This window comes from Ruditapes philippinarum, unplaced genomic scaffold (assembly GCF_026571515.1).
Source record: "Ruditapes philippinarum isolate M1 unplaced genomic scaffold, ASM2657151v2 ctg5149_1_1_1_1, whole genome shotgun sequence".
Taxonomy (NCBI): Eukaryota; Metazoa; Mollusca; class Bivalvia; order Venerida; family Veneridae; genus Ruditapes; species Ruditapes philippinarum.
In genome coordinates, this window is record NW_026857739.1 from 172735 (window position 1) to 199910 (window position 27176).

At 32.0% G+C, this 27176-nt stretch overlaps 2 protein-coding genes across 2 annotated transcripts; both read right to left on the reverse strand.

The window, feature by feature from the left end:
- Positions 1 to 7910: 7910 nt before the first annotated feature.
- LOC132750782 (uncharacterized) lies at positions 7911 to 9346 on the reverse strand. The gene is made up of 2 exons (XM_060740825.1): positions 9144 to 9346; positions 7911 to 8349 (listed from the first exon to the last, which is right to left on the reverse strand). The coding sequence occupies exons 1-2, from the start codon at positions 9338 to 9340 to the stop codon at positions 7929 to 7931; spliced, it is 618 nt and encodes a 205-aa protein (XP_060596808.1). The 5' UTR covers positions 9341 to 9346; the 3' UTR covers positions 7911 to 7928.
- A 412-nt stretch (positions 9347 to 9758) lies between these two features.
- On the reverse strand, positions 9759 to 22220 carry LOC132750784 (uncharacterized). The gene is made up of 3 exons (XM_060740826.1): positions 22062 to 22220; positions 10896 to 10966; positions 9759 to 10133 (listed from the first exon to the last, which is right to left on the reverse strand). Exons 1-3 carry the CDS (start codon positions 22146 to 22148, stop codon positions 9935 to 9937), a joined length of 357 nt encoding a protein of 118 aa, XP_060596809.1. The 5' UTR covers positions 22149 to 22220; the 3' UTR covers positions 9759 to 9934.
- Between the last annotated feature and the right edge of the window lie 4956 nt (positions 22221 to 27176).

Here is a 27176-nt window from a genome sequence, read left to right on the forward strand (position 1 = left end):
TATAGGTGTTTTAGTCGCAATCGTGAATCGTTGTTTGACAAAATTATGAAGATAATGCGTGCTTTTACTGGTACTGGTACTGAATTCGCTCGAGTAGAATTTGAAGGAATAGTGCGATTGTCATATGACTGTCATGGAGTTTATGCGGATAAATAAAGCTTGAAACTTGCATAAAAGAAATGACATAACTTTTTGCTCGAGTGCCCTGTCTTGTTTGATGACCTGCTGGATTCCTTGCCGATGGTCCTGTGTTTGGGTGTGGGGGTAGGAGGGAATTTGTAACGTTTATTGGATGCCACCCTTCCTTGTTGTTATCTTTAATATGTTCAAAAACAAATGCCGATAACTCAAACTTTGTGTGATTTTTATATGTACAGTGGAGAAGTTACCATATGTTAAACATTTGCTTCTGTTACCATATGCTGTTATTGTATGTAACGGTCCCCGAATAAACCATTGCGTTAAAAGATGATTCACGTGATGATAAGGTACTATTAAAGGTGAAATAATCATATTCAAGTTTTTAATTGCTAATGAAATAATCATAATAATTAGCAATCGTAATAATACTACAAATAACCAAAACACCTGTATGTTTTCAAAATAACTTTATGCATTTTGGACAAGGATGACAACAAGAGAACCATGATGGGACTTAATCATTACACATTTTAAGAACGGAAATAAAAATAAAAATGCAGTCTTATTGTTGTCTTAAAATGTTAACTCGAAAAAAATCTGTATTATAGAGGGAGAAAAATTCACAGCCGCATATACATATAGTCCCTAACCAGTGTTTATTGGCAATTGACAACCGTTTTTATTTGTTTGAGTCGTCAGACCAAAGAAGGTAGCGAAATTTCAGACCCTGATGTTCTTATTTGCAAATGCCAAAAGTAGTCCAATCTCCTCGAAGCGGTTACTTCCCTTCATATGTACATTAACGCCGAAACATTAAGGGGAGATCACTGCGTAAAGATTGTCAAATCAAAGGTGCATTAATTTTCGTAACGAAACAATAGTTCCCGATTGGTTGAATATTTCTAATATTGTGTTATTTTTATAGATCATGTAGATATACATGCTTATATTCAGCTCAATGATTTTTTACTTCAGTGTTAAACAACAGGTTTACGTTGAACAAAATATATCGAAATTAATAAGGGTTACAAGCCAAACTCTAATTAAGAATGATATGGTATTCTTCAGGCTGGTATCTTATAACTTCCCGTGGTCGAGGGGATTACGAGCTAGCTTTAGAAGCGAGAGGTCCGAAGTTCAAATCTCGGTTCAGGCACCTCAGGTTTTTTTTAATTGATTAAGCCAAATAAACATTGAATTGAATATCAGTGTTGCAATTAGTCTTTTAGCCAACTGACTATATTTATAACACTGGAAACAGAATTTGGTGACACTTTACAAACAAATTGGTTTATAATCTCACAACCTTCACCTTTCTGACATTCTGAGACCCAAACAAATTCAGCGCCTTCTGTGCTCTGATTTCCTTTGAGTATAGTGACAAAATCACGAGACGCGTTAGAATAGAATGCTCTACATTTTAGCAATTGCTTTAGAATACCATCCATCAACAAATTATTTATAGTTTCATCAAAATCGATCCAATAGTTTAGGAATATATATTTTTTAAAGGGTTGTCTGTTTTAGCTCGTTCAACAGACAAGACAAGACAAGAACCATGTAAGCATTTTGTATAGAAAACTATCAAAAGATCATTCCTGTATAGTTTCTTCAAAATCTACCCTACAGGAGATGTGGTATAGAAGTTTTTTTTTCTCTTCTTAGCTCTGACAGTAATTATATTCAGCACACCTGTACAATTTAGCAACTTAAGAAATGGATAATGATCATTCCTATTCATCAGTATCTATAGGTTGATGACAAAATGTCATTTTTTTTCTATTTTTAGCTCTGGCGGTCATATTGTTCAAATTACTGAGACCATTTGAGCAATCATTAAAGAAGACTATCTAAACACCAAATTGAATCATATTTAGTTTCATCAAAATCTGCAAAAAGTTCAGGGTAGATGTAATTTAAATGGTTTTCCTATTTTTAGCTCTGGTGGCAAACCAATCGATTTCATTTCTATTGTACAAGATGTCATATTACATGTACACCTTTTTCTACTTTAAGCACTGGCGGCCATCTAATTTAACAATCCGGAAACATTTGAGCTTTTTTATAAACGCATATTTAAGGATCATTCCTTCATTAAAATCTAACAGACAGTTAAGGAAAAGATATCTTTATAGATTTTTTCTATTTTTAGCTCTGGTGGCCATCTTGTCCAGAAGACCGGATCAATTTAAGCAATTTTGGAGGAGACCATCCAAGGATCAATCCTGTATAATTTCATCACCATTGGTGTAGGGGTTTAAGGAAATATATAAATGATTGTAGACAAACGCCAAACGATGGACACGAAACATTACAGTTGCATTTTATTTAAGAATACTCGTCACATAGATTATTAGTGTTTTCCTCAAATAAATCAGACAATATCATTTTTAGCAATTCGTTGTGAAGGACTACCTAATGATCATTTCTGTATTAAGCGTTAGAGGAAATGATAACAGTTAGTCATTTAACACATTCTTTCCATTTTTTAGCACTGTCGGCCATCTTTTTCATCAGACTTTATCCATCTAAGCAAATTTTTGGAGGGTCCAAACAAGGATCATTCTTGTTTAGTTTCATTAATATTGGTTTAGGAAATGGCGTTTAAACAAATTAACAACGGAGACAGAGGACGTGCATAGGCGGGTTAAGAGTTGCACTCAGGTCTGCTAACAAAAACAACAAAACATTACAGGATTACATTTTATTTTAGAATACTTGTCACATATATTTTAAGTGTTAAAATTCAATAAATCCAATGGCGTGGTTTTAATAGAATTATTATCAATACGGTTTAGTTGTTAATGTTTGGTATAAAATGAAAATCAATTATTGATAAGCTCTTTTTAATTTAAACAGCATTTGAATCTTGTATTTCAGTTGCTATATGCCTTAATATTTTTATAGATAGCATGATGTGTTATTAAATATTATGTTGTTTTAATTTGTATTATAATTTTACAAGTGTAAAGAGCGATGGGCTGAATGGTTAAAAGATCACATAAAATTAGAATATATACAAAATAATAACAAGCGCATATCATTCGTGCTTAAACAATAATATATATATTTAAACCCTCTAGATTATGATATCAAGAAATAAGCAAATAACAAAACTATGCCGATAAAAAGCTATATAGTTAAATGTATATACAAACATATTTAGCATAAGGGGAAATTAATACGTATATTGAGATGTCCTATTAAAGTAAATTTCTTGATAGAAGAGTTTCTGAAGGCTTATTAATATTGACAACTCTATTGATTGAAAACAAAATGTAACTTTATCTTTGATTAAATGTTTGACTATTGTAAATATATTTCAAAAAATTCTATAAGCTATCATATCAGATTTAGGTATCATACGATTTCAAATATGTCAGAAAAAATTACAAACAAGCAAACAATAATCAAAGCAAACACGACAAAGCGTTAGAATTTGATACACATACTCCTATAACATATAAAAAACCTTCGAGTTTCTATTTAAGTATTACATATTAAAGAACCTCAAGTATTTATAATTTTGACATGTTAACAATAATATATTCATGTGCAAGATATAAACATACTACTTTATACCTTTTTAAAGTTGGTTTAACATTTCTCATTCGCTTCCAAACATCAACAAAGATATTAAGATCTTGTATGTGTTGTTGTTTACAATATCAATTTAAAATAATAATTTTAGGTGGTCGACAAAACACCTTCTATAATAATCATTAAATGATTTTTTTTTAAACTTTTATTGTCAATTATGGGTTTAATAACAAATGCTGCGAAGTTTTGAAATAATGGTGATTCATAAGGCAACAATTTTTACATCGGTAGTAAACATAAAATTTAAATTATTTAAGGAAGGATTTTCAATTAAACATCCAAGTAATTTAATGTACACCAGGAATTTCTTTTTGGTAAGCGTTGGAAGCCTGAATTGTTTTGCCTATCAATTGTTTCAAACGTCATTAAAAGCGATTTGAATTAGTTATAAGATCCATTTGTTGGTAAGCGTCTGAATTGAAATATGGGCATAAATAAGTAATTAAAAAAGTAAACGAAGAATAGTTATCAATTACTTTGTAGAAAATACTAAAATGCAATAATTGTTTACCGGGAAAGAAAAAGGTTGCCAAATTTGAACTAATTTTTTTATCTGATTATAGTTTTGATTATGTGTGAGAACTTGGTTAAATGTGTTTAACAAAATACATAAAACAGAATCCATAATGTTCTCGGTTTGATTGAGCCTGTTTATGGACGGTTTTGTTGATGATTCTTTATAATGTTGATGTGTTAATAAGTAATAAAGTAAACTGTTTAAAACATTAAGTAAAAAGGCATTTTAACCATGTACACTCCTTGGATATTTTGCGCCGTAATTTTGATTGCAACTTAACACAAAAAATACCGGCTGCACCAACTGTACGAATTAGCGATGTGTCGGGTGAAAATAATAAATCGATTGAAATAATTGCATTATGAATTAATGAGCAAAGCATTGAAAACAATTTCAAATGTATTATATTTTGATTTTCTTGTATTGAACCGATTGAACATTTCATCGTAGATGTTGAATTCTTCTTAAGCCGGTGCTAGGGGGCACTGACGGTTTATTCATTTTACAGTACCATCCATGAATAGACTCAATCAATTTAACCATTTATGCCGTTCTAAGGATTTTTTTATTTCTCTTTATCATAAATATAAAATATAAGGTTATTGTGCATTGCTTTTTGAGTACCTTATTCGCCACAACCACTTTATCGCAATACAGTACAATTTGTACTCAACAATATATAATGAAATGTTTTCACACCATCCGAGTCTTTGTGAGAAAAAACAACAACATTACCAATGGAAAACAATAAAAATAAAAGTTTTTTTTGTATTATGTTAAAGACAAATTACATCGAATACAATATGGGTTTGGTATGAACATTTTGGACTCACAAACTGATAGTGAGGCAAGATAAAGAACAATTTGGATTTTAATTATTGACGTTTTGGATTCGGAAAATGATAACGAGTATGGGCCAAGTAAAATATGCATTTGTTACGTATTGTTTGAACTCGGGAAATAGAATCGTGTCTAAAAGCCAACTACGGCTTATAATTCAACAATAAGCGGGCCAAATCTTAAAGATCATTGATTACATTTTATAAGTGTGAAAAATAGAAATATCACTTTGTTTAAACTTTTAGCAAAGTGGGTTTTTATTCTCAGAAATATCTAAAAGATAATAAGAAACCACAATTCGTCCAAAAATAGCTTGTTATACTAAACATACATACATTCTGTTGCACACAAGTCCTTTTAGAGAGTAAATAATAGATATTCTGCTATTGCAGGCAATACCTTATCAGTTCATCTTAGAAATGTCCATGTTTAAATATTTACACTTTTTTGCTACTTAACATTTAAATACTTTTTTATATGTTAGTGTCATATACCTTTGATACAAATCTTCCGAATTATTCTGTTCTAGTTAACAAATATCTGTTGATCGCCGATGGAACTTCGTCATTATCTGTACTTACATCCACTCATCAAGGTTCCTGAAAGGAAAAAAAAACATTTTTTAAAATGTCAAATGTACAGAACCATATTTTTTGAATCCATAACAGTTTACCAAGATTTTTATGCAAATCATCTAACAAAAACATTGACATTCACATTTTTTCCAGAAAAAGGTTGACAAAATATGACAAAAAATCAAAATCAGACATACTGTCGAACAGAAAGTAGCGATATCTGCGATCTCTCGTATAATGTGGACTCATGGTTAGTACTGTAAAATAAATAACATAACATAAATATTATATGCAGATAACATTTGATTATGCACAATAAATCTCATTTTAAATTTACATGCATCATTGTTTTTTTTCTCATACGTTTTACATAGGCTCTAATGGTGTACTTAAGTGCTGAAAACTGGAGGGTGAGAGCGGTTAAAAATCGAAGGCGACAATTAATACACTTCTTTCGTATTATTCGCAAAATAAATACAAATCCGTGTATTATACATATTCCGTAAATAGGAGTAGAACAGTTCGTACAATCTGGCATCATATTATAAAACCATCAACTACCAAAACGTCAAACTTAAAGTAAACGAATATGGCTAATACTCATGAGAAGCAAAATACTTGAAAATCTGAAACAATTCTTAAGCTTGCAATTATTTGCAGGACTGTTATCAAGCATTTAAAAATGCTTAATTGAATTATATTTTAAGGCATAATTTTACTAGACAATCCCAGATTGTCAATTTTTCGGAGGTAAAAATGTATTCAAAGCTTTCGGGCAGATGTTCAGAAATACTACTAATTACTTGTAAGTTATAAAGAACTGTATAACAGAAAACAAAATGCGTAATCTGCACCTTCAAACATATCTGTATTGGTAATAACTAATTTGAATATGTTTCCCGATAGTTAAATTTAGATAATTATTTGGAAAAATAACGCGCCTACACACACAGACACACGCACGAACGCACACACACGCACGCACGCGGTTTCATGCACACGCACGCATATATACACACAAACAAACACACACTTGTTTTATAATCGCCGAGTATGTAATATTTACATAAAAGTAAGAAATATTATTAGAGAGAAATAAAGAACCTTTTTAACGTCTTTCATGGTAAAATTGATTGAGCCTATTCATTTGATTTTTTATATCACAGGTACCCTCTCATTTTTTAACACATATGTACCCTCAAAGCACGACATATGCTTTTATTTGCGTTAATCGCCGAGTATGTAATATTTACATAAAAGTAAGAAATATTACATACTCGGCGATTAACGCAAATAAAAGCAAATGTCGTGTTTTGAGGGTACATATGTGTAAAAAAATGAGAGGGTACCTGTGATATAAAAATTCAAATGAAGAGAGGTAGCCCATGCCGCTGCAAAACCGAAAGTAGGGTGTTTTTATGAATTTTTCATTTATTTTTGACAATATACTGCCATTTGTCCGAAGATGATATGTATATGAACATATTAAATATGTATGATGCATATATAATCCAGCCACAGGTTCATTTTAGCCCGAAAAATATGTCGAGGTGATGGGCGAGGAAAGACATGTTGATTTTTTGTAGCTTATTGTGAAGTTGCAGTACATGAAAATCGGGCACATGACAAATCAGCACATAAATAAAACATTCTTGTGTTCCGTGGTATACATCTTTTCTACATGACATACCTCCTTTCCTTATTACAATGAAATTTTACTGGATTGTTATCCATCGCTGGTTTGTTTTTAGCAGAGAATGACCTGTGCATGTTCAAAGAGGGTACCGTTTGAGCAGATTTCGCAAAGAGGGTACCGATATGGATATGCACCGTGATACAGGCTTCTTGCTGTACCTCAGTGCTGGAAAGAGGGAACAAATATTCAACAGCAGCAACATTAAAATACCATGATTTTATTATGTGGTCTGTGTCAAAGGTATAAAAGTAAAAAGCACAGTTTCATGATGAATTAAGTTTGTTATAGTAAATCCCACATAGAGCAGTCTTCCAATGAAAAGTCTTTAGTGTATTACTGTATTAATAACATTTTTTTATAAATTGGAAATCAGTTTTGAAATAAATGGCAATGCAGTTAATACTTTAAAGCTGTCGTTCGGTACACGTACTATATTTTGAATAATTGCTAATACACTTCGTCAATGCAACGACATATTTCAATTAAGCTGATTGAGAGTGAGAAAGGTCATATCATGGCATAATCATATAGACTACCGGAATATTACAAAGTATGTTTATCACCTTTGGTTTTTGTGTTTTAAGATGGCAAGCAGATCTTTCATATTATTTGCTTTGTTTTCCTCAACTCTAATCTTTCTCTCCTCCAATTTAGCAGATTTGGCTTGTTGTTCCATTTCAAGCTTTTTCAATTTGATTTCGTGATCGTGTTTCATTTTCATGGCTTGTCTTTCGTTACTAGACCTTCTTTCTTCATTTATCTTTTGTTGCATACCAACTTGAAGCTCTTTCTCCTTGATTTTTAAAATCTTATCGTTGATATCAAGTGTTGCTTGTCTGCGTTGCTCTACCAGATCTATTTCAGCTTTTGCTCTTTTTTCTTCCGTTTTTCTTTTTTCGGCTGCTATTTCTAAATCCTTGTCTTTCAAGTACTTTAAGTACTTTTCATGCTCTTCATCCCGCTTTGTTTTCATGTCATCCCTGTTAAGATAAATGTATATACGACTGGTTTTCAGTCTTCAGTAATATTATACTTAATAGTTATTGAAATGTTTAATATTTAACGATATATTTTTACTATATCTTTTTAAAAGATTTTTATTTTATTTTTGATCTTATTGCAAAACAATATTTTTTCTACTCAATAATAATATTCTACAAAATGATAAAAAAACTGAATCCCGTGTTGTTAAAAATCGTTTAATCATTAAAAAATATCAGATGTATACTCAAAGCGGTTTAAAAAAACGAATAAAATAATTTAATATGAAATTTGAATGTTCATCATAACCTTTCTTCTTTATACTGATTTTTTGTTGTTCAAAGCTGGACATATATTGTAAATAAATGTGTGTAATCGTTGATACTATTATGCTGATGATAAAAATTTATGCTTTTTTTCCGGAATGAAATTAAGTAGAATTATATTCAGTAAATTCCTTTACATTTCGCATTTAGTTCACTTGCTATTCCCCGTTTCATTAAAAATTCAACTGGCCAATTTGTAGTAGTAATACAAACATATCACGTACTGATAACGATAGTCACAGACGTTTAGAACAAACAAAGACGATAACATAATTATCTTTTGTCCGAAGGGATGAATTTTAAAATGTTGTGGTGCATTTTGTTAATTTCATCTGCAACAACTTGTCATTTTATACTTTCCCGTTTTGTCAACGTGTCAACAAATGTAAGATAATCTGTTCGTAAAAATGATTTAGTATTTTGAGCATTTATGATATAAATTGTACCTTGCCGTATAGGTTTCCTACCTGATGCATTGTTCCCTACCAGTTTGAAGCTCCAACTCCTTGATTCGTAAAATCTTATCGTTGTCATCCTGTTTTGCTTGTCGCCATTGCTCTACCAGATCTCTTTCAGCTCTTGCTAATTTTATTTTTTCAGCTGCTACTTGTAAATCCTTGTCTTTCAAGTACTTTTCATGCTCTTGATCCCGCTTTGTTTTCATATCTTCCCTATTAAGACACATGCATATACGACGGTTTATCATACTTAAACGTTATTGAAATGTTTTGTATTTATGTTTACAATATCGTTTTAAAAGATAACAACTTCGTAATCTTTGTCTTTATTTTAATCTTTTTTTGTTAAACGCTGAACATAATTATGTCGTAAATTAAAATTTGAAATTGTCGATACTGTAATGCTAAAGACTTCTCGTTGTTATTATCAAATGTCATGCTTTTCCGTAATAAATCTAATTAGAATTATGTCCAGTACATTCCTTTACATTGCGCAGTAGTTCACTTTGAAAAAAATCAGTTGGCCAATATTAAGCAGTAATACAAACACATCACGTACTAATGACGACAGGTCACAGACTTTAAGTACAATCAAAGACGATAACATAATTATCTTTTGTCCGAAGGGATCAATTTTGAAATTTTGTGATGCATTTTGTTAATTTTATCTGCAACAACTTGTCATTTCATACTTTTCCGTTTTGTCAACGTGTCAACAAATGTAAGATTTTCTGTTCGTAAGCAATAATTTAGTTTTTTTAGCATTTATGATATAATTTGTACCTTGTCGTATAGGTTTCCTACCTTTCGCATTGTTCCCTACGATCTTGAAGCTCTTTTTCTCTTTCATCCTGTTCTTCTTTTCTGCGTTGCTCTTCCAGATCTCTTTCAGCTTTCGCTCTTGTTTCTTCCTCTTTTGTTTTTTCAGCTGCTATTTGTAAATCCTTGTCTTTCAAGTTCTTTTCATGCTCTTCTTTTTGCTTTGTTTTCATGTCCTCCCTGTTAAGATACATGCATATACGACGGCTTATCATACTTAAACGTTATTGTTATGTTTTGTATTTATGTTTACAAGATCTTTTTAAGAAGAAAACACTTTCAATATTATTTCTACTAAATAATTATTATTCTACTCAATAATAATCAAAAACTGGATCTCGTGTTGTTGAAAATCGTTTAATCGATTTGAAAATTCTTATTCAGATGTATACTCCAACGGTTTAAAAACCAATAAAAGAATATTATATGCAATTTGAATGTTAATCGTAATCTTTGTCTTTATTCTTTTTTTTTTGTTAAACGCTGAACATATGCAGTAAATTAAAATTTGAAATTGTTGATACTGTAATGCTAAAGACCTCTCGTTGTTATTATCAAATTTCATGCTTTTCCGGAATAAATCTGATTAGAATTATGTCCAGTACATTCCTTTACATTGCGCAGTAGTTCACTTTGAAAAAAATCAGTTGGCCAATATTTAGCAGTAATACAAACAAATCACGTACTAATGACGACAGGTCAAATACTTTAAGTACAATCAAAGACGATAACATAATTATCTTTTGTCCGAAGGGATTCAATTTTTAAATTATTTGGTGCATTTTGATAATTTCAATGGCAAAAACTTATCATTTTTCATTTTCTTTTTTTGTCAACGTGTCAACAAATGTACTATAAACTGTTCCTAGCATAGACAATTAAATGGTTTAATTTTGTTGTGCATTTATGATATAAACTGTACCTTGCAGTATAGGTACCTACCCGTTGCAACTAAAATAATCAGCCTTACTCAAGTGTTCGTGTTTGAATCCTCCTTTGTGACAAACATATGACTGTAAGACAATAAACTTATAATTAACGAGAAAGCGGTAAATACTGCTTAGGTTGAGATACAAAAACTAAACTTAACATGCTATTAATATTCATTAAATTCCCAGGGTTCTCTACAGAATAGCATTCTACAAAAAATACAATGTCCGGTTTGTTTTGTTTTTCATTATATACAGCGGACATGCGATGATTTCTACTTTTTAATTACGCAACAATAAAACACATCACATATATACATAAATCAAAAATGCTCATTCAAATCGCATGTTCTATAGGCAATTACTATTCTACAGCCAATGAAAGTTATTGACGACGAAAAATAAAAGAAAATGTATAATTAATTAAATGTTTAATATAACTATTGTACAATTTGACGTTAAAACGCGGTATTAAGTTTGTTAAGAGATTTTCTTTGATTTAACAATTTGATCTAGTTTTTGAGACACTTCAACCAATAATTCAAAAGGTTTTCTTACTCTATCAAATCAAACATTTGACCATGTGGTAGTAAGTATTTGTTTCTTAAAGATATCTCAGTTTCATGGAGTTGTAACAAGAATGACTATGTTCAAATTTGATGTAGAAATAATCAAGACAGACAATTTGAGCAGCAATGCTCATTTAGATTTGTAAGAAAGGTCTTCCATTTCCTTGAAATTATACTTTTCAACCAAAATGAATCAAGTTGAGAAAAAATAATCAAAAGTGAAAAGAATTTTCTTTGGTGTGACTTTTTCGTTTTGTTTGGGTGACTTTACATTTGATTTTTTTTAAAATCTGGCCTGGTAAATTATATAATTTCCTTAAAACTTTGTATGATAAAAATATTTTCAACCAATAAAGATTTTTTTCACAACAGATTTTAGCTATTTCTTTAAATTGTGTTCATCACATAAGTCTTCATTGAAAGTGGCACATGGAAAAGAACACTCCAGTAAATGCTTGAATTTATTTCAAGCGATACATTTAAAGATATATCATTTTGTATTAAATTGTGTTTTATATTACGACCTGAGAAACATATTTCATAACAGCGAAACATTATAGACGATCAAATATGAAAGACTGTTGATTGGGGTCGAATTGCAGAATATAAGCGTGTCATTATAGTTTTAAGTACATTAGAAAAATTAAAGTACATACGTAGGAAAAGCATATACAGTAAGAGTCAACTAACTTTACAGAGGCAATAATGCCTAAGCTTATTTTTCAAGTTTAATGACTCCAAATGTTTTTGAACTTCTTTCAAATGACTTTACTATTCTTTACATATTTATCATGTAACTTTGTATAATGTTATTAATTATAGACGGGTTTGATTTTCAGAAAAGACCCTCCGTTAAGAGTCTTACGGCATTTTTTAGTACAAGCAGGTAGTCAATCGTTTTTACATAATTCGGGTACGCTGAATCCATTTTTTGCTCTACCACGGCTGTACTTGAAGTCCTTGACCTTCAAAAGGTCAAATCAAAATGGCCGCCATTGTCCTTTACCATCTACTTAAAAAATTATTTTTTCTGGTACATATCATATCGTATCGTATTTCCGATAATCTACATGGAATTAAGTTGAAATTACTTTAAGGAATGATTGGCTGATAATTATACATGCTTTACACATTGACTGCTATGCCGGCCATCTTTGATTTCAAAATGGACACCTTTTTAATAAATATAAGTAATGTCATGTCGAATTGTACACACTGTGTACGTATATTGCACACTTTAATTTAATCATTACTTCAAACTATTACAGGTCATTTGTTTTGGACAATTAATCTATACCAGGTATCTGAGATCCAAAATGCCTTACATAAAACCTGCACAATCATTTTAATTTACAATTAGAGGTTTAAGTAATCTTTATTTTGATAGAATAGCATTTGTGTAAAACCTTTATGGACACAAGATCATTTTATAATTTAAATGCCAAGAGTCAAGGTCAGTATGTGAATATTTTAAAAATTGCCTGTCATTTTCACAGGTCAGCGACTATGTCTTTGAGCCCGCATGTCTTTGCAACAATATCTTTTGTACGACCCGATTTCAAATAGAAAAAAACAACAACAGATTCCCAAAACAGCGATCAAAACGGCAAAATTGAAAACGTTTTAGGCTCGATTTGATTGAGCCTGTACATGGACGTTACTGGAAATTGCAAAGTACCGTCCAAGCACCCTAGCACCGGCCTACGCAAAATTCATATAACAAAGGGGGAAATTGTGAGATGTGGAATTTAGAAAAATCCGCAGATTTTATACGATACTTTTTATTGTTGTATTCATATAACTACTTTATAAAGGGTCGTATTTATCAATCAAACTTTAAACATGCCTAGACATGGTTAAAAACAGATCATCTATTTATTAATTGAAATAAACTCAAATAAATGGTAAAGTCATTTTAATCTTTATTATCTTTCCCCTTGAAAAAAGTCTCGCAAACATGAACCATAAACAGTCTACGAGCTTGCACTGTCTTACGGTTAATGAATAATATAGAGTAAAACACTATAGGTCTACCGGGGGTATTTGATGATAGTACATGCATAGAAGATTAGACAGTTAATTGATACCAATTCTGCAATTAATATATTGACGATTCACTGCTTTTTACACTTTTTTATTAACACAGAATGACTTGATAGAGCATTTTGATTTTTTGCTGCTAAATTATGTAAAATATATGCCGTCGAAGCCTATGTCTTTAAATTTTATTTACTTAACTGAAGATACGATTTTTTTTGCGTTTTGTCTTAATTCATTGGTATTTATTTATTGTCTTAGTTAATATCAACGTCTACATTATAAGCATGCCACTTTGCAGGGACCAAGGACGCTGCACCTTATTCAATCTCATGTTTTAAAATCATTCAAGTAACTAAGATATATTCAAATCTTCATACTTATTTTGTTCTTGGCTATCTTTTAAGAAATTGAAGAGTATCCTATTCCATTATGATATAACATATTTTTAATATCATTTTATCTCATATTTTTTCAACTATCACCCCATAAAATTACTTTGGTATTTCTTAGTGTAATGTTAGTCACTAAAATTTGTACCAACTATTTTTGGACTAACCCGACAATTATGTAAAACAAAGATAAACAAGGGCGTGCCACTTGAAATGTCTCCGAAGCTCGGCTCAGTTAAGGATCCATTACCTTTGTTGCTGGGTCGTGTTGGGGCTGCGTTTATTGAATGCCACATTTCTTTGTTAATCTTCTTTCCCATTTTTTACATTGAAGGCATGGTCACTGTAGTCTTACAAGTTTTACAAACATTAGAAACATTAAGAAGCATTTATTTATATCACCAGTACTTCTTATTATTTTAAAAAGCATCCATGAATAAATGACAAAGATATAGACACAACAATCAATGTTCTAAACTGACCAATCTAGCTATCAACCTAGTGTTTAGGCATTACAAGTAGTCCTAATGTGCCACAAATTTATGCCTAGTTACGCCAATATCCATCCATCTATTTAATGACAGAATTCATGACCGGACATGACCTTCAAAATATTTATATGAAATGAAATATGACCTTTAATGTCTGAAATCTTACTTTATGCGATAATTCTTTTCTCACTCAAGACATATTTTTTCAAAGTACCACGTATTTATTCTTAGCTCCCGCTGAATAACACATATATTGACTGGACATGGCCACAAATGCACTCTCATATCATGACTTTTGAAATACAAATGTGACCTTGGAACTTTTGTCCGCTACATGTCGTCTTATAAAGAGGCGCCATATTTATCCCAAAATGATTTTTAATTCATCCATGAATGATAAAATCGTTAACCAGACCTTTTAGAGACTTTAAGGAAATACTTTGTTCGAAAGGAAAGTATGATTTTGGTCTTTGATTTACATCATCATCAGGGTTTTACATGTGCGCAAAGTTATTTTCGTTCCAGGACGGCGGCATATACAATTAACAAGATTTAAATAATTTTACCCGAACTCCGCCTGCTCTAGGCCAATCAAAACAGATAATTTAATATCACATGATAACAAAATAGACGAAAAAAGTCATAACACAGGGGCCTCACCGACCATGTTCTTGTCGGGTACATATAAGCAAATGAAATACTATCCTCATGCACGAAGCTCGCCACTAGTATGTAGAGGCTTCTATGGGATAAACACCATATGGAATATTTCTCTTACAAGAAGAAACTTTAACTCTATTATTCAGGAAAGACGTCTATTTCTTGAAAAAAAAATTTTTTTCGAATGCTAGCCTGGATGGCAATTCCTATTTTGGAAATACTAAGACTTTTTTTAAATATCAGGTCGTGCATGAAAAATTGTTGACCGGGTTCCCCAGTTATGAACTTTTAAAAAATTGCCTTTCTTGATAGACATGATCCTGATCTTTGGACTGTTGAATTGGCTCTCAAGCATTACACGTCTCAGTACATGTTCTTGCGCAATTGACATTGACATAAGCAATAAAGTTATAAACAAACAATTTTCATGGTATCCCTGTTTGAAGATTAGGTAATAATATAAAGTATATCATTTCCCAATCCGTTATAGGCCGTATATTTATGCTTAACTATTTTAAATTTCATCTCTAAATGACAGAATACTAAAATGCACATCTTTATTCAAGCACTTTCAAGTCTAACTTGGGGAGTTGAGCTTCACACCTGGGTCTTTCTTATGACATTGTATCAATGTGCCACACATTAATGCAATTTATTTTAAAATCTTTCCAAAAATAATAGATATGGACGGGATTAAAAACAGACAGAAAGGGACAAGCTCTTACTAGAAGATTTGTGAAGATGTCTGTTATCTTCATGTTTGTTTCTTACTCCAAAAGCAGCATTTTGCCTCCCATAATCAATGATTCATCCTATAGGTCGAGGGTATACCGAATTAATCTAAAAGCCAAATTGTGATCGCAAATACCCATAAGGGCCATAACTGACACAAGAGGACGCTCGAACAGATAGACAGACATACAGATATTTGAGCAGGTCCCCCCTCGGGACGATAGTTTTAAAAAGCATTGCAATAATTTAAAGAACATGCATTGTATTCTTAGAAGTATAAAAAAACATCTGAATGACAAAAGTGAACGCAAATATGACTCTCATTTACGTTGTATTAGGGTATTATACAATTGTGACATTCTTGCACCATTAAGTTTTTAGTTTTAATGGATGTTTTTCAAAGTCTTCGTTGGAAGTCTTAATAAGTATCACTGCACATCTAATAAAAGAAAACATGCCTAGTAAAATGCCTTCTTGTGCTTGTTTACTTTAATTATAATACAATGTATTAAACATAGGATATGGTCCGCCATTTTGAAATCCAAGATGGCTGCCACAATAAATTTTATTGTTTTGCATCTATTCTTCTCGTCCACACTTCAGCAGACTAAAATTAACAAAGCCTTAAATTAAAATGCCACAAAATGTGTATATATCTCGCCCATGGGAGAATTAAAGTAAAATTAAAAAATTCAATGGCGGCCATTTTGAAATTGATTTTTAAAGGTCAAGGACTAAAAATACAGCCGTGGTAGAGCAAAAAATGAATTCAGCGTACTCGAAATAGGTAAGTAAGCCCAACTACCTGCTTGTACTAAAAATGCCGTTAGGATGAACATTTTCCCAAAATCAAACCAGTCTATTATAGACAATCAAAGTAATGGAAACAAAATTCCGAACGGTCATGGCCATTTAATTATGCCGTTGTAGACAACTTCAATTAACTTAAATCTTTTGGATTCTTAGTTTGTCTTCATCATAATCATGTGGTATGGCGAAATAAGTAAATTATGTTTATACAACATATAATCAAAGGTCCAATTTAGTCAAGATGAATATGTATAATGTTATCAGCTATCTCTATTTTAAATAAATTTGTTTGAAAAGTACCCAGTTCTTTAAAAGTGATCTCAGGAAACAAATTTTAGGGACGGACAGACAGACGAACGTACAGAAAGGCAGAGGGCAAATCTTTAAATCTGGTTGTCAAATACAATGTGAGTGATGAAAAAGAATAATTATCTTGTCTTAAGTCTTAAGTAGATACCATATGAAGTAAAGAAGAAAAGTGAAAAATATCAAATAGATTCCAAGTTCAAAATGAAAATAATCATGGAAACCCAGATGCTAGACTTTTAAATCTAATCTCATATGATGAAGGTATTGATAATAAAAATATATATGTATATAATTTGAAGTAAATCCATGAAGAAATAAGGAAGTCATATAATAAATTAAGAGAAATGTATGTTTAAGGGGGATATAAATCTGAAAGAACAGGACGCTAGATTTATAAATCTTGTCATTAGTATGATGTGGGTGTTTGGAATAAATCCTTTAATGAAAAAAATAATGTCGCGGAAAAAAGGGACATAATAAGCCACAGGTGTTAAAGTTTGACGGAGATACCTTAAAATAAAGAAATTATACAAAACCAACATTTTTGTCATGAACATTCTATAATCAAGGTGGTAATTCTTATAATTTTGGTGCTAGGGCAGTGAACCTTGACGTGCATAATATACATATTGACAACTACCAATATTTAAGTTTCATAAATAATAACTCATTCATAACTGTAAATCATCTACGCTATATCCTGGTGTACGTAGTTCCGACGCACCTAAGAAACAATCACTATTTACCGTAACAAAATAAGGTGACAACTAACAAATTACCTAAGCAGTGAAAAATTTATTCATTTCTTCATCTTTTACAACGTTTTTCATTAACTAAAAACTATCGTTAACACAAAAATAATCAAAATATGACAAGCATAGATTTCCAATATGGCGGATATGAGAGTACAGAGAAACGACGCATTTGATTGGTTTCTATATTTAATCTTACTAAAACGAAAGTACACTTCCTTTTCACTGCGAGAATGGTGTACAGCAATTTTGTAAACAGCACGAAACATTTCAAGCACAAAAGTAAATAAATAAAAGATGACAATTATTTCAGTTAATCAGGATTTCAGTTTTTTGAGAAGTCTAAATTCAAACATGCTTTACAATGATTACAGGTACACCAAAACAACAAAGATAACATCCGTTTTATTGCCCTACCACTCACAATTGTGCTAAAATATTTTCTTTCATTAGTAGGTGGCTTTTTACATGTCAGTGAGGTTTCTTTGTACAAGAAAAAAAGAAGCAGGAGAGACAGTTTCAGATATAACAGGAGCAGTGTCAGACTCAATGAGTGGCTCATTTTCAGGCAGGAAAGAAGGTTTAAATCCTGGTCCTGGCTGGCTGCATCTTCTGACTGAGATTTCTCTTGCTGTTAATCAGTGAAAGAGAAGAGTTAGACTGGTTTTCAAAGGCTTTCTGAAAACAGACTGCAAAATCTTGGATAACAGTGCTTTATATTTAAATAGGCACTGAATTCAAGCTTACATATGTCATTATGTAATTTAGTGATTGACCTTCCACAGGACCAGGGTCTTTCAAATATAATTTCTATTTGAAAGACCCTGACAAGACAGGTCTCTCAAAATTTATGTCCGCACCTATTGAAATGTTTTTCAAAGGCCTGAAACAACCTATAGATATCCATGGGCTGTAGAACATTGCATGTATGAGCAAGTGAATAAGTAAAATAATCATTTCTTGTCTTGCCCATTGAACAATATTGAAATTGATGTGATATATGCTTATGATCATAAAATATAACAACTGGGCAAGATTCAGACCTTTCTGGAAGAAATCAGATGTGATTGGAGATATAGTTTTAATCATATGCTTCAATCACTCTCTGAAACAGTACGATCTGTCACAGGAGTACTACCATTCAGCAATGCTGAATTTATGCCAGTAGCAGATATACAATACAGCATATTGACAAGCAGTAATTATGTCTCTCTGCATTTAAAAAAAAATAAATAGCTGTTGTCATTGAAGTTGGTGAATAATTCCTGATCTTGACTTCAGGATCTGTAAAAAATAACATAGATAATATTAATAATAAAGCAACATAACAAGAAAAGAACTTAATAGAATACAAACTTTAATATAAATGCATTCATAAAGTCACACAATAATGAGCTAACGAGTACACCTTCCTACACAGTGAATTATATATTTGGTGGTCACATACCATGTCATAATACTATCTCATGGCTTTTAAAAAATAGCGGCGAGTTAGGGTGTCGGCTGGTCCGACTGTCATTTTATCAATTTTGAGAAAACTATACTTTCAAAATTATACAAAATTAGTAATAAGAAAAAAACACCATTTTTAAGTGTTTTTATTAAAAAGTACGAAAATATTACGTCAAAATCGCCTACTTTCCACATTTTCGCTGATAGAAATCACCGAAATGTTAACTTACAAAAAAGCGCGGGAATGACGTCACACGGAAACCCCAAAACGAAATCGAGATCAAAACAAAAATGGCGTCGTAATTAAGATGCGTCGAAATAAAGTACTGGAGGATATATTAATTGACATAACGTTAATTTCCATTTCAATGATCTTGAAAATGCTAGACATATCTAACATGTTAAAACTTATTTGAAATATATTTAAAATTAGATATCTTGACAGCCTGTATAACAAGACCATTACAGAATATATACTTCTGTCCTTGATAAAATAAATTGCAAAATTTGTAAATCACATTATCTTTTACAATGTCTTGACGTGTAAAAAATCATGTAACAAGTTTTTAGCCCGAAACATCGATTTGTATATTTTAAATATGTTAACTTGAATATATAACTTTGTTTTAAGTCTCTATGTTATAGTATTTACATACATGTATTTATGTAGTTAAATTGCTTAAAAAACAACAAAGCGGAAAATGTCAATTTGATCAAACTTACATTGTATCACAAAAGTCACCCGCTTCCCTTCATGCAGATATCATAATGTGTTAGGACAATATGTGTCGAGTTATATAGAATGTGACATAATTTGTAAAAATGACATTTTATATGATCCATATTTGAATCTATTTTCGTATTATTTTAAAGCCATAACATCAGGGCTGGAGCAGTTACGGACATAACATCAGGGCTGGAGCAGTTACGGATAATATAAATCAAAACTGGATGTATTCACGTTGAAAAATGGAGCACTCAAAGATGTGTTGCTAAATGAACCTGTCGTGTTTCGGTAAGTGAACTCAAGTCATAACACCAACATCAACGCAGTCGATATCGATATGCAATTATATTTATAAATATTTGCGTAATATGCAAACAACACAAAGATTGATCAAACAGTTCCGGTAGTCAGAGAACACAACTAATGGTCTTACTTTTCAATGCACTTTGCGCACCTGTGCTCCAACTTGTTTAATCCTTCAAAATAGAACTCTCTATTTTGGTCCTCAAAGAACTCATTGACCATCTCAATGACACCTTCATTGCTTCCAAAACGTCTACCACGAAGCTTCGTTTTAAGTTTCGGAAACAGGTAGAAGTCAGAGGGGGCCAAGTCAGGAGAATATTGAGGATGGGGAAGAATTTCAAAGCCGTAGTCAGTGGCAGCAGCCATCGCAACTTGGGATATGTGAGCTGGCGCATTGTTGTTCAGTATCAGAGCGCCTTGAGTGAGTTTGCCCCTCCTTATATGCGCGATTTCTTGGCGCAGACATCTTAATTCGTCTGCATAGTACGTATCGTTTACGGTATGTTCTTTGAAAATTGAAGCTATCATCTTCCTTGCTGATAACACTCTCTTGAATTTCTTCGATGGGGATGACCAAGGGTGCTCCCCCTGCATTCTGGATCGACGTAATGGACCCATGTTTCATCCTGAATTACTATCAGATATATAAAATTAGGTTCATCCTGGTAGCGAGAAAGATATGTTGAAATGTCGAGCCTGGTCCGTTTCCGGTCGTCAGTCAATTGTCTTGGGACTCGTCTAACGGAAACCTTTGACATGCCATTGACATCAGTCAGAATTGCCTGAACAGAACCAAAGCTTATACCCACTTCCCTAGCAATGTTTCGCAGGTCTTGACTTCTGTCGCACGTGACCAGACCACGTGCAGAGCTTCGGCAGTTTCATCGTTGGTGCCTTTTTTTGGCCGCCCAGGCCGCTCATCATTTTTAATGCTCACCCTGCCCCTTTAAAATTTAGCAGCCCATTTTGTCACAGAGCTATAGGAAAGGGACTCCTTCCAAAGTGTATCCATGAAGTCTTCTTGGATTTCCTTGGGGGACATTCCTTTCATACAGAGGTAATTAATGACGGCTCTGAGTTCAACCTTTTCCATTTTGTCTATATAACACACACCTCTACTGATCTAAGTGTTTTATGTTACTTAATCTGTATAGAACCGCGTGTAACTCGGTAAGTAATCTTCAATAATCGTTTGTAAATGTCTGTGTAGTGGCTAGAAGTATATCGGGCCGAGATCTTTTTTTATCATACCTCGTATATGAAAATTATACATATTTTATCAATTGAACACATCAATGATCATATAATATATGAGACACTTATTGAACATAATAACTGAGGTACCTAATGAGTTCGGATTTTTGGTGGCCTCGTAATTCTGGACAAAATACATTAAAGTTTGGCGTGTAATAAACTCAGTACGTTCTGATGTAAGATAAAATATTCACTTTAACATTTATTGAAATCTAAATCCAGTGTTACATATTTTGTGGGAGCTAGTGTGGTAAAACAGAACTACAATATCTGAGAAAGTTAACTAGAAAGCATAAGAATTATCCTTTACATTTAATTTTAGAATTATTCTTAACATTTAATTTTAGAACTATCCTTTACATTTAATTCTATTAACTATCCTTTACATTTTATCTAAGAGTGACAAGAACTATTCCTTACATTTTATCTAAGAATGGCCAATGAAATTTGCATAATTTCAGTTTGGGCCTTCGGCTGGAGATAAATAAGTGTTTGCAGATATGAACAAAAACGAAAAGGTTTGTATGTGTAAAACAAATCAATACGTTTTGCGTCTCAAATTACCGAAATATAGGCATGAATTTTTATAGCAACAGAGAAATATTGTAAGTTTTAAAAAGTTTTTAGATTCCATATGCCCGATTTTCTAACAATACATTTACTAGATTAAAAAAGACGAATATCATACTTTCCCGATAAAGTGAAGTTTTGGTTCTGTTTGTTCTTCGTCGCGTTGCAGTTCGTCTCCACGCTCTGTTAATGGAATGTAGTCCATGATCTACAACTGATGGCCAGCAAGGATTTTTTTCCCGTATCACGAAATAATCTGTAAGATAATATTTTGTTTCTTATTTAGTATGTTATCAAAATCACTCATTTACAAAAGTTGTAAAATGAAATTTCATATACAAGCAAGTAGGTCAGGTGAGATAGTTGAAGGCAAATTGTGATAAATGATTGGGTAACGCTATAAAAATAATAATGACTTAGTTAGCGTAACTTACAAAAATGCTATGCCACCGCATTCATACAACACTAGAGAGTAGAAACTGAAGTAGATTTTGTTTGTTTCTGTGCAATTGAACTTTGCAAGTAGAAGAGTACAGTGAATTTTGGTGGAAAGGTAATATTTTTGGCATGTCAAATAAGAGAACTTTTAGGCATTTACTGTGTCAAATAGCTGATTAAACTTTAAAATAAGTTTTTATAGCGTGTTGCTTAAATCATTTAAGAAATATCCCTGCAAAGAATCAACCTTTTTGCTAGACTCATGACTTAAGTTATTTCATAAATACCTCTGAAAAGCATACATCTCTCTTGCCATATGTCATGACCTTTAGACTAACTCCAAGCTATTGATTCCTTTTTAGGAAAAATTGCATAACATGTACCATGTGTAATAGACATTGAGGAAAAGCAATGGGGCAGGCAAAATTTCGATTATAAAGTTTTAATTTTGATAACCTTAGACAATACTTTATGCTAAATATCTAAGGTCTAGCCCTTGTAGTTTTGAAATAAACAATTATATATTGATTTTGAAGAAAGACGATTTTTAATATTTTTTCTTATATACATTATATGGAAAAACACAATACCACCGGGGCGGAGCCAATTATGACATCAGGATTATTGTTTGTTTGACATTAACATAGATTCATAAGAAAATGTGTTTTGCTAAATATCTTAGCTCTAGCCCTTGTAGTTTTGAAAAAAACAAGTTTTTAATATTTTCAGTATTTATATACATGAAAAAACACATTTCCCCTTAGGCGGAGTAAATTTTGACCCAAGGGCTTTAATGTAAAAAATACTTGGTATATCTAAGCTTGGTAATATCTAAGCTCTGGTCAATGTTGCTTTGAATGATTTTTTTTTTTCAATTTTTGCTTAATTCATATAAGAATAAAACATAACAGAGATTAATAGAATCCCTAAAGAAAGCCCAACACGGCAAAATTGAAAATGTTGTAGGCTTGGTAAGCCACTTGTCTGGGCCGATTTTAACCCCAGGTCTATCATTTGAATAAAGTTAATAGAGGCCTACAAGACAATGTTTTATGCTAAATATTAAAGCTCTAACCCTTGTAGTTTTTACGAAAAAAAGGACTTTTAATATTTTCTATATAGACATATATGGAAAACATATTACCCCGTTGCGGGGCCAATTTTGACCCAAGTATCACAATTTGAACAATTTTCGAAGAGGTCCACCAGGAAATGTCTCATGCAAAATATCTATGGTCTAGGCTTGGTCCCAAGGACAATAATTTGTAGAGGTACACCAGAACCTGCCTTATGCAAACTATTTGTATACTATGCCTTGTGGGTCTTTAGAAGATTTTCTTTTTAATTTGTCTTAAAATTCCTTTTGGTTGCCATGGCAACCAGATTTCTGCATGGATTCATATTCTTTTTTAACAACTTTGGAAGTCCTTCTTCCAAGGAACAATCCTGGCAAGATTGTTGAATTTAGTTAAGTGGTTTTTGTTGTAAAGATTTTTGTGTTCACTGTATAATCTGTACACACAAACATATTTTTTTTATGTTCACTATATAATGTGTATAACACACTCACGCACACACGTGCACACACACACACCCACACACACACACAGAGATGTTGTTTGGTTTAACGGCGCAGCAACACAGTAAGACCATATGACGCCGAAAAGGGAAAGATGATTTTGGCTAACCTCGGATGTAACAAACTTAAACACCAGGGGTCAAACCACCTCAACTGGTGGAGCACAGGTCCAGTTTTTTAACCTATTTAGTCGCCTCTAACGATCACACAAGGGACTGCAATTTCTGCAACACTGAAAGAGCACCCCTCCGTCACGTAAGACAAAAAATGACAGATAAAAGAAAACAAAAGGGCTTTTGTGTCATCTTATTATTCAATATGAGCTAGAAATCATACAAACAACCTTTTGACAAATTTCAAGAATATTTGTGTTAAAAATGTAAACTCTAGAGCGATTTCAAGATTTTTCCATTATTATTCAGTGTTAACTAAATTTTTACCTCGGAGGACCCATGTTTAAACTTGAGCTAGAAATCATCAAAACAACATTTCTGAGAAATTTCCAGGATAAACATAACCTTTAGAATGCAAAAAATGTTTTCACATATTTTGGCAGTTTGACCTCATTTTTGACCATAGATGTCTAAAATTCGAACTTTAACTAGGAAGCAGCTAAATACTCTCTGACTAATTTCAAGGATATTTGGACCAAAACAGTAGCCTCTAAAACGATAACAATGTTTTTTGTTCATATTTGGCCATGTTTTTGACACCAAATGACCCATATTTTAACTGACATGCAACAATCCAAATAGCTCAGTCTCAGCCAGCTCAGGCGAGATAAAATTTAAAGGAAAGTATCCTGCTTATAATGTAAATAAATATGAAAATAAGCCTGTGATTGTTGGTCGTCAGTTGGAACGTTATATATATTTTTACAATAGTTGTTAAATTATCCATGCATCTAGATTACTACTTTACACTAGACGAGAAATTGTTCAATTGTGTCAAACCATTTACCTGAAAACGGTTATCAAAAGTTCGATTTTGGTGAATTATATTGTGTTGCCTTAAAGTGTATAAAGCTGATATCTGATAATTATATATATGATGCAAAAAATATCATTTGGATTTAAAATTAAATACTTCCAAAATGTTTGTATGAAATGAAACTGGCAATATATTGTCTTACAGCGAGTGGTGCATGCACACGGATAAAACTACGGAAGCCCGGGAGGGACATTTATTATTTTAAACTTATTACCTGTTATTGATAACTTATAACTTATTACTAACAGATTATTACTATATTGAGTATTAAAACGCGCCATGTTTGGCAGGAAAAAACTCTTGTTTACATCAATACAATTAACGGAAAAGATGAAGGGGAACCGTAAGAACATCATTTGTTTAAGGTCATATATTACGGAAGCCCTGGAATGAAAATAATTGTTTATTACTTAATGTTTATTATTTATTACTTAAGATGTTTAACATAATTATCAATTATAATATATTTCTTATTATTTATAACTTATTATTTATAACTTAATATTTATCACTTATTACTTATTTCAGTTGAATATATCATTTAAAATCTGTGTATGTTGTAGTCTGATTATACGAGTGTATGCAACAAATATGTTAATACTGAATAATTCTTAAATTATTATGTTACTAAGATATATTCGACTGAAATAAGTAGTAAATTGATAAAAAGTAAGTTATTAATGATAAGTAATAGATAATAATTGATAACTATGTTAAACATAGTAAGTAATAAATAATAAGTAATAAATAATAATCTTGCTTCCAGGACTTCCGCATTATATGACCTTCTATAAATTATGTTCTCCTTCATCTTTTCCAGTAATTGTCTTGATGTAAACAAAGTTTTCCTGCCAACCATGTCGTTGTTCAATACTAAATATAAGTAATAGTCTGTAATATTTGAGAAGTTATAAAAAAATAGGTAATAAGTAATAATTTTTAAATAATAAATGTCCATCCAGGGCTTCCGTATAAAACCCTACTTAAAATAGCCATATAATATTTTGTTCCGGAACATTTTATTCAGTTTCCGTACATTACTCACGTGTGTTGAATAACAGAGACATTCTATGTTACAACTTTTTCGGGAATCAACCATAAAATAATGAAACCAATATAATTTTACTGTTAATAAATGTTATCATAATATTTCATAAGATATAGATTTATACCCTTTAAAGCTGGATCATTCTACTTGATTTGAAATTTTAATGATGTTTTCCCGACGCTACGAAGTAATCTTATCAGCATGCCGATTTCAGATTATTGGGTTAATTATAAGTCGCTAGCGAAAACAATTGATTTGTTGATATAAGTCGTAACTTAAAATTTCCTTTCTTTATATCCGAAGATTATGATTGTCATATGTCGGCTGGTAATTTTATGCCCTTTTATTTGAAACAATGGAAAAACCATCTGAATATCACGTAACGATGTACTTTTTAAAAATATGGTAGAATAATTTAATCAATTCTTCGTTTTATTAGTTCAAAAAACAACGCTAGAATCATATAATCATGTTCTGGGTGAACATTTCAGTAAAGCACCAAAACCTTACCACGATGTTCTGTGTCTTCTTTACGGTGTATTCATATGGAGGGGACAGTATTCCGTTACACATTTATAACAAACGTGACATAACTAAATGTTCAGGGCAAATTACAGGGATTGATTTCTTTCGTTATAAAAAATGTATATTCGGTGAATCCCAACACGAAACCCCTGTCACACTAGGGCGCCGTTCTCACGGCGTCTAAAAATATTCTGAACGCCGAGGTGAGCTCAGTAAGATCGCAAACATCGCTGCAGCATCGCAGTGGCATCACACAGAACGCTAACCAATGGCACGCATTTCAAGCATGCTCAAAACAAACGCCGTCACTCGGCGTTATGATAAGAGCGTTGTTGTATCGCCGTTACCACGTGTATGGCGCATTATTTTTCTTAATCGCTCTTACTGCGACTTCACGGCAATGTCACAGCGACCATTGCGCTCTCAGGGCGATTCTAACGCGTTCGTCAGAAATTGCAGAATACATAACAGTAGAGTCCCTACTTAAGACCACCAGAAATTAAGGCCATCCCTCTATTAAGAACAATTTTTAAAAGAACAAAATTTTCGTTCTTTATGTTAATTGTAACATGATCATTTTAAGACCACCAGTTTCAGTCCCAATTTATTGTGTAATTTCTCTAACCCCACTATTGAGACCACTGTTATTGCAG